At 35.4% G+C, this 8,615-nt stretch overlaps 2 protein-coding genes across 2 annotated transcripts in view; both read right to left on the bottom strand.

Moving 5' to 3' along the window:
- cdk5 (cyclin-dependent kinase 5) overlaps nucleotides 1-6,930 on the bottom strand; it is a 13,424-nt gene extending 6,494 nt beyond the window's left edge. Inside the window, exons 1-8 of the mRNA XM_024273902.2 lie at nucleotides 6,725-6,930; nucleotides 6,347-6,435; nucleotides 6,209-6,276; nucleotides 6,070-6,130; nucleotides 5,944-6,000; nucleotides 5,740-5,835; nucleotides 5,560-5,634; nucleotides 3,822-3,918 (exon numbers count right to left, since the gene is read on the bottom strand). Coding sequence (XP_024129670.1) covers nucleotides 3,822-3,918; nucleotides 5,560-5,634; nucleotides 5,740-5,835; nucleotides 5,944-6,000; nucleotides 6,070-6,130; nucleotides 6,209-6,276; nucleotides 6,347-6,435; nucleotides 6,725-6,761 — 580 coding nt within the window. The 5' untranslated portion in view covers nucleotides 6,762-6,930. The remainder of the gene's footprint in view (nucleotides 1-3,821; nucleotides 3,919-5,559; nucleotides 5,635-5,739; nucleotides 5,836-5,943; nucleotides 6,001-6,069; nucleotides 6,131-6,208; nucleotides 6,277-6,346; nucleotides 6,436-6,724) is intronic.
- A 672-nt stretch (nucleotides 6,931-7,602) lies between these two features.
- The window catches only part of abcb8 (ATP-binding cassette, sub-family B (MDR/TAP), member 8), a gene marked incomplete in the record, with an annotated part of 6,123 nt that continues 5,110 nt past the window's right edge, over nucleotides 7,603-8,615 (bottom strand). Inside the window, 1 exon segment of the mRNA XM_024273901.2 lies at nucleotides 7,603-7,930. Within this exon segment, the coding sequence (XP_024129669.1) occupies nucleotides 7,847-7,930 (84 nt within the window).

Raw genomic sequence — 8,615 nt, 5'->3', positions numbered from 1 at the left:
AGATCCTTTTTAATTGGTCGTCGACATCATTGCCTGGAAATAAAGGGCGTCCGGCGTTCGCCAGTTCTGAAACAGAGCACAATGAGGTGTTCAGTCTGGTTTCTAAAAGTGCGTTCTCACCGAAAGCGATTTGTGCGGCGGAGGTGAACAGTTTCAATGTTAAGTCAATGGAACAGACGCGACATGAGGCGATCTGAAGTCCTGCGACGCGATTTGAGCGGCGCGAAAGTCTGCCAGCAGCTCGATTTGAGCTACGAGGCGTGAATTGGGCGGCGGAGCCAAAATTTAAATATCTGAAGTCTGACAGGTCGCCGTGTCACATCTGCCAATCAGGAACTCACCTTTGGCCATGTGACGTTTTCATTGACTCGATCAGCGGGTAGAATATTATCCAAAGCTGTCCAGAACTTCCATCTATTCCCTTAACCTGTTGTAGCCGTAGGGATGCAGAACTCATCTGGCTACTTTAGGGTGGAGGCGGGAAACACTCTGGACAGATTGTGGGTTTTCTCTCTCGCAGCGGAGCTCGATAAGCCGGCAGACGGAGAGCTGCTGTGGGGTGTGGGCCTCATCGAGACATTTAAAAAAAGGAAAAAGGTCTCCCAATTTTATTTTTTCCCCCGGGTTAATTCGAGACAGCCTTCAAGCTCAGCTACAGAGACACAGAAACACCGTCGAAGTGGCTGTCATTCAGACACAGCTCCCTGTACCGGGAAAATCTTTTAATAATAATCATATAAACCCAAACATGGAGACATGATTATTGATGTTTTTTGTAGAACTCTTCACAATAAATAAACTTGAATTCTGAACTTCATCTGTGTCTTCTAGGGCTGCCCGAAACAATTATTTTATTAGTCGACTGATCGGGTCACGCAAAAACTGGATGTTAAGCGCTCATCTTAACCATCATTAGTCTTAAACTAACTAAAAATCTAGGCAAGGCAAGTTTATTTGTATAGCACATTTCATGTACAGAGACAATTCAAAGTGCTTTACATAAAGCATTAAAAGAAACAATCAAAAGAAATAGCAAAAATGTGATCATTAAAATAAAATTAAAAGAAAGTAAAAAGATTTTAATTTAAAACAAGCATAGATAAAAGTGCGGACGTAAACTTTTGAATACATATCAATCAAATGCAACTGAGAACAGGTGAGATTTATAGCACTACCTGTGATAATGCTAGTGTGAATGTTGAAAGCTGAATTTGGCCGGTGAAGATGCTAGTGCTGATAGCTGAATATTCTGAAATTAATAGCTAAAAACGCTGAAGCTGATAGCCAGTAAAATACTAGTTAAATGCCAATTTAGCCTAAAAAAAAACAAAAACAAACTTAAATTAGCCAAAAAAACTAGCACAAGGCTGAAATATTAGCTATACTCCAAAATAGCCTTAAAAAACAAAAAAAGCCTAAATTAACTAGAACAGCTAGCATGTAGCTGAAATTTGAGCTTACCTCCAAAATAGCCTAAAAAACCTTAATAAATGACAAAATAGTCAAAAAGCTAGCAGAATGCCATCATAACTTAACTTTACTACACTATGACTCCATATTAGGGCTGCCACGATTATTCGACTAATCGACAACTAATCGACTATTAAAATAGTCGACGAATAATTTGGTCGTCGAAGCGTCGTTTTTTGTTTGTTTTTTTTCCTTGTTTTCATCTTAAAACTACTGTTCGCGCGTTCTAATGCCGGGTCTGCCTTTGTCTTTGTCACACATGCGCAGTGGTGCTAATCCGGTCAGCAATGACGTAACAGGAAGTTCTCGGTAGGCTCATAACAACACGCTAGCTCGAAAATGTGGGAAGCAAAAGGAAAATAAAAGAGGAAAAAGTGTCAAATGTAATTTATACAAGACAGAACTCGTGTTCCATGGGAGCACTATGGCGATAAATGATCACCTGAAGATAAAGCATGTTGAGACGGAGTTTGATCACGCTGAACAGAGAGCTTCGTCTAGCTAAGCTAACATCGGCGCTAACACAGCTAGCTCCGCTGCGGCTGTCATTACTGCGCTGTTTGGAGATGAACCAGAAGATCTGCAGGAGATCCGTGTCTACGGCGCTTCTGTCTGCATGGGGGATGTTTCATTGTCCGCGCTCTTTGAACCAAACGCCGCGAGGGCGGCGCGGATAATGAGTTTAGACTGGAAATGAACCGCTCGTCCAAGGCTTCATTCATATTCCGCGATCACGTCGTCCGGTTCGAAGAGCAGATTATGAAACATTCACTGCGTAGACATAGAAGCTGTGTGTCGGTACGTATCTGCAGCCGAGTTATGGAACGATTTAAAACTACGAGTCCCAGAAGTGAAGGAGCTCACCTAAAAGTCCAGAGCTAAGTTTACAAGTGTAGCATTACATTATCTGCATTAAGCTACAAGTAAATGTAACTTAAAGTCACAAAACAACAACAAACAGCAAAACAACCACGACATTAAAGAAGTAACACAGATTTATGGGTTCTCCCCCAAACTGAAAATATGATTTAATTTTGTTCTGCGCATGTGCAGTGGATGTAATGAAAGAATGAAAGTACTGATGTACATTCTAACATGCCCTGCTTTTATCCCTTTTTAAAAATATAAATTCCCCCCTTTTTATTTATTTTCTTTGTTTATCTGGACATCCTCAGGTTTTTTATGTATAGAAATATCTTCAGTTCAAAGATGTTATTAGTGTTTTGCTTTAATAAACGGGCCTCAGTGAGCAAATATTTTGACTGTGTTTATATCTGCAAATAGCTTTTGAAATACTTTATATATGTTTTATTAAATATATGTTTTAAAGCTTTAAAAAAAGAATTTCAGGCTTTTAATAAGTTTTCTGTAGTTGATTCAGATTACCCCATTTGATTTAAGACTTGTTTAATGCTAGAAACCAATGAAGGAGAAAAGCTGCATGATTAATTAAAAGATTAATAAACTATTGTCTTTATTTTAGTTAGAATATAGCTTAAAGACCTCAAGTTTAAAGATAATGATGGTTAAGATGAGTGTTTTACATCCAGTCGCCGCATGAACCGATTAGTCGACTAATCGAAAAAAATAATCGGAGATTAGTCGACTATTGAAATAATCGTTTGTGGCAGCCCTACTCCATATAATATAAAGTAACGACTAATCGACTATTATTAGTCGTCAACTATTTTAATAGTCGATTAGTCGTTGTGTTTTCCATACATTCTTAGTGAGATCTCTGGACACTGTTCCTTATAGCGATCATCCTAAATGCATTAGCTGCATTAACACGCGGTTGCAAAGTCAAGCTCAGGAACAAATTTTTTGACAGGTGACAGGCAGCAAATTCACCGTGTGACAAAAGAGGGGCGGGGCACGCGAATTTGTCAAACGATCGCGTTTGGTGTAAATCACCTTTATACCGCATTACATTTTAGCAAACCCTTCAATAGAGTAAAAAATGATCCGTTTTTGTATTTAAGCCACAGCTTTCCATTTTCCTTTTTGAATCTCTTTTTGAGAACTGCACAGAACATTGAATGCAAACCACCATAAACAGCTGATACGGTGGCCCAATAGATTCACTTCAAAACCCAACTAGAGTTCAAGAAAACCGGCAAGTGATATTTAAGTGCTGGATGCTGACTTCTTTTTTTCTCTCTGCATTCAGATAATTAACTTATTTTAAACCACATGCATATATTTAGTGGAGGGAAAAGGATGTAAACAGGCATAATTCAGCAAATGCAAACATTTTTAGGGAGAAAAGCTTCCATATAAAGCAACTGTAGTTATTGCTAAAGGAACAGTCGGTTTAAAACAGTAAATCAAGACACAGATTACACACCAACCTGCAAATATGCATCCAGCCGACCACATGTCAATGGAGGTAGAATAAAGTTTAGCACCAAACAGCACATCTGGAGGTCGGTACCACAATGTCACCACCTGCAGAAATGAAGTTCAGAAACACTGCAATAAAAAACCCAAAGGAAAGTAATAATAAAGACGCGGTTCTGTGCACTGCGGCGCCTCTGAGCTGGATTAATAAATGAGATTAAATTCTAAAGAGAAAATAAGAACGGCCGCATCTTCTGTTAAACTAATTATAGGGATGGAAGTATTTTTCCCCACATTTTCTTAAAATACTGCAGACTAAAGAGCAGAAGGACTAAATATGAAGCAAGACCAGAAATCTCTAGCATTCTAAAGTACAGATGCAAATGATGTGACTGAAAGTCGCTTCTTAAAGGCCATTTTACTAAAAAGAAAAAAAAAAAAAATCTGTTTGAAGTCTGTCGTTTTTCAAAAGTGGGAATGACAAAATTGTGTCAAAACATAAAACTGTGACTGTGTTAAGTGTAAGAAGTGTTTCTCTATATCAGACCCTCAAGGTAGCAGCAGCTCACAAAACACCTGCCGCATTGTTTTACTAACTTTTCACAGCTAGTATTTAGTGACGGGGCGATATCATTTTTTCTGTCCGATACCAATATTTCCCCTGCAGCTGTGATAGCTGATATTTAAGTATCTAACAGGAGTCTGCAACCTGCAGCTCTGGAGCCACATGTGGCTTAATATGGCTTGATTTAATAGTGACTAAAGTAAAAAATAAGTCGTAGAGTGAACTCAAACTTTATTCTGTCCATTCACAAACAGTTTAAGAACATCACATCACTCTGAGATGTTCCAACAATCCATAGAGAGTTTCGTATTTTAACATTTTGAAGGATTTGTGATCGCCATACCACAAAAAAATCATGAGGTCAGTAAGGACAACAAAATTTTATATTCAAGGATTATTAGGAAGCTTTTTGTTTTTTTTAACAATTGAAGCATTTTAGGTGCCCCCTATGCTTAAAAAAAACACAGTAAAAAAAAAAATACCTTTGATTTATTTTTGGGTTGTTAGATGTACACATTTCTGGGAAAGATTCACCACAAAGTGAAAAATAAACTGTTTTTTTTACTCATATTGTCATTTTTGCTGCTTTGAGATGATCCTTTCTGACACAGGAAGTCTTATTTTGAAAGGATGTCATAGGAACTTTTGTTAAAAGTTATCAGCTATTTCACATTTTGAAAAAGTATTTTTTTAATGATGTTTTTATGCTAAAAGAAATGTTTAATTTATATTTATCATAATAGGAACAATAACATGAAAACTGAACTTTTCTTCTACTGCACAATCACATACTTGACCTTTTTAACACAAGGCAACGGATCATAGGAATCACTTTAAAGCTTTGAAAATGTATATACAAAACATTTGCAGATTATTAGTGAATGTAAATCAGGGATTATTAGGAACAAACAGTCAGAACAATTTTGATGCATTTTTTTTAAGGATCAGTCTGATACCGATTAACTCAAATTATGCAAATATTGGTCAATACCGAGAAAAAATTTGGTTAAATTCGAATTTGGTATGAAAAAAAAATATTTTCATTATTTTTATATATTTGTGAAATTACTCCTCTTAGGATTATCAAAAAAAAAATAGCCACGACATATCTGCATATTCAGGTTCTACACTTTTTAACAGAAATGTTCACTTATTAGTTTCTGGTTCCATAATGTACAACCAACCTCAGCAGAGTAACACCTCACTGGAATACCAAAAGCTCGGGCCAGCCCAAAGTCAGCAAGCTTCAATTCTCCGTTCTACAAAAGCAGAGAAAAAAAATGCATTATTGTTTTTTTTTGTTTCAGTCTAACAGTACACAAATCATTTATTTACACAAATTCAAGAGTAAAGTAAACACTCACTCTGTTGATGAGGAGATTCTGAGGCTTCAGGTCTCTATGAAGGACATTTCGGCTGTGACAGAAAGCTAGACCTTTTAACAGCTGGTACATGAATGACTGTACACAAAAACAAACGTATATTTATTGTTCTACATATGCACAATGTTATTATAGAAACCCCAAAGATCTGTGATCTTCAGGAGAATGATTCATTTGATCTCTAACCTTCACAGTTTCAGGATCTAGATCCCCATTGCAGCTGTCAAAATATTTCTTCAAATCCTGCAACGAATTTGAAACATTAGATTTGAAACGGTGCAAAAAAAAAAAGGATGATAAAGAGTAACTCACCTGATCACAATACTCAAAGACCAGGGTTAGCTTTTTGTCACTGTGCAACACATCGTGTAATCTAATGAATGAACAGAGTGATGTTAGTGTCATTACACAACATGCTAATTCAACGTTATTAGTTTGACAGTGAACTGACCTGACAATGTTTTTATGCTTTAGTTCCTTCAAAAGACAGATTTCCCTCAAAGCAGAACTCGGTACCCCCTAAATTAAAAAAGATTTGTTAGTGCTAGCATGCTAAAGGAGCATCTGTCATCCAACTGTGTTTACAAACCTCATCGTCGTCGTCTAGTCTGACTCTTTTTAAAGCCACAATTTCGTGGGTTTCTCTGTTTTTAGCTTTGAAAACAGTCCCATAAGTACCTAAAACAGAATCACAGTTTTGCAGTTTTAATCTGGTAGTTTCCGATGAATGACACAAAAGAGCTAAGCTATTCATTTATTTCAGACGTTTCAACACCTGAAAATGTAGCAACAAAACAATTTTAAATCCATTCAAAAATAATACAAATAAAAATCCGTTTAATCAATCGTGTGATAATAAGCGTATTAATTTTATAAGACAGATTATATTATAAACATTAACCGCTATGCTAGCGTTAGCTAAAACAAGCTAGCGCTAATTTTCAAGAAAGATTTAATAAAAACTTACCCTCTCCTATTTTCTCAAGCTTTTCATATTTCTGCATTTTTTGGCAAATAAAACCGACTCAAAACAAGCCAGTAAACTAATATCCAACAAATCCCCCCAGAACTGGGGTGGATAGAGACACAGGTTAGCTCCAGTCGTTAGCCTTTATCGACACTTGCTGCTACTCGCAGTTTAAGTGCAACTTTGCGCCCTGTCGCCATCTAGAGGCTTGGAGATGAACTACAGCTTTCTGAAGTGCTGCAACACCGGTGTTATTTTTCTTCAAGTGTTCTTTGAATATGTTGGAAATATAATAATAATAATTAAAAAAATAAAAGTAGGACTATTATTTAATTTATTCTGCTAACACATTTAAGTGACTGAATGGACAAATGTTCTGTTATTCAAATATTTACTTACATTGAAACAGTGAAAGCTAAATAATACATTTTTAATATTCCCTTAAAAAAATATTGTTAAGATTATTCTATCTGGTGAAGTTAAAATTATAATTTTATATATTACTGCAGGCAATAATTAACTAAATGAAATATATATCACATTTATTACATTTTGCTAAAAATCTGGGTTTTGCTTTAATCATTTATTCAAAACGACACTTTCAATTTAAATGTCAAACTGCAAACAAATCTGCTGCAGGCTTAATGCTGATTTATTAAATTGATGTCACACAAAGCCAATTTTATCATGCATTTAATCAATATAAATAACAAAAATTTGTTATTAAGCTGCACAACACAAAGAACGGTCAAATTAAACTGGGCTATAATACTACAAAGGGCTTAAATACATTAAAAACTAGCTGAATTTTATAAATAGAATAGCTTAATGATATTTATGCAATAAAGAATATTTAACAAAAGAATAATACAAAAATGTTTTTTTCAATCAAACCAACTTTTATTTTTTTCTTAGTTATTTAAACTTCTCACAGTGGAAGAAATAAATTATCATGTTATTCAAAGCAAAGGCTTTACAATGCTGGTCTATTCATGGCTGAATGCAGAGAGGGATTTTCTGATTTTCTAAAGACAAAAAGTAAACATTTACACTTTAATCAACACATTACATTTATTAAACCTTTTTAGAGTTGATCTACATGAAGAAAAAGTGGAGCGGTTTTCATTTCTTCTCCTCGGCTCTCTGTCTGCGGATCAGATCGGAGTAAATACCACCTTTGCTCAGCAGTTCCAGGTGTGTCCCAGCCTGAAAGAAAAGATAAAAAGAAAAATTGAAGCTAAAAACCAAATTGATGGCGCTCAGCTGATCTCACAATCACAAATGCTCCTGCAGCCCATCTACAATGTTCCTGATGAAGCCTCCCATTAGCATCAGCAACACAAAGTGCAATAAAAATGGCTGGACAGTCCAATAAACTAATGCTAATTGTGTATTTTTTTCCTATCTCTTAATCTGATAACTGTAAGTTCTGACTTACTCATATTTATATAACAAAATATTTTTTTATATATTTACATTTTCATTTTTCCACAACCTTTACCCAAAATAATCCTAAAGAACACATGAAGGTTAAACCTGATAAATATTATCCTATAATATATACAATCCAACCTCCATTCTGGAGAAGTTACAGCTAAAAAGTGTTTGAAAGTGCACAAGTTTTCGATAATCAAAAACAAAATCCTTAAAGGATCTGTTGGTTTCATTTTGTTACTTAGGTTAAGGGCCCAAAAAAAATGATAAAAAAAAGTTATTCCTCCAAAAGTTTGACAGTCAGAGTGTAATGAAATGCGTTTCATAAATTTCCGACAACGATGAATTTGGATTTAGCCTTAATTGGCGTAGTTACCATAGCAACCCTCAAATTTCTCTTCTGCTCTGACATGTTTGGATTTTGGAGTCTTTGTTTTTAACAATTCATTTTTTTAAT

Source organism: Oryzias melastigma, linkage group LG17 (assembly GCF_002922805.2).
Source record: "Oryzias melastigma strain HK-1 linkage group LG17, ASM292280v2, whole genome shotgun sequence".
In the NCBI taxonomy this organism is placed as follows: domain Eukaryota; kingdom Metazoa; phylum Chordata; class Actinopteri; order Beloniformes; family Adrianichthyidae; genus Oryzias; species Oryzias melastigma.
The sequence above is the reverse complement of the archived record's forward strand: the minus strand, read 5'-3'. Positions and strand labels throughout refer to the sequence as shown.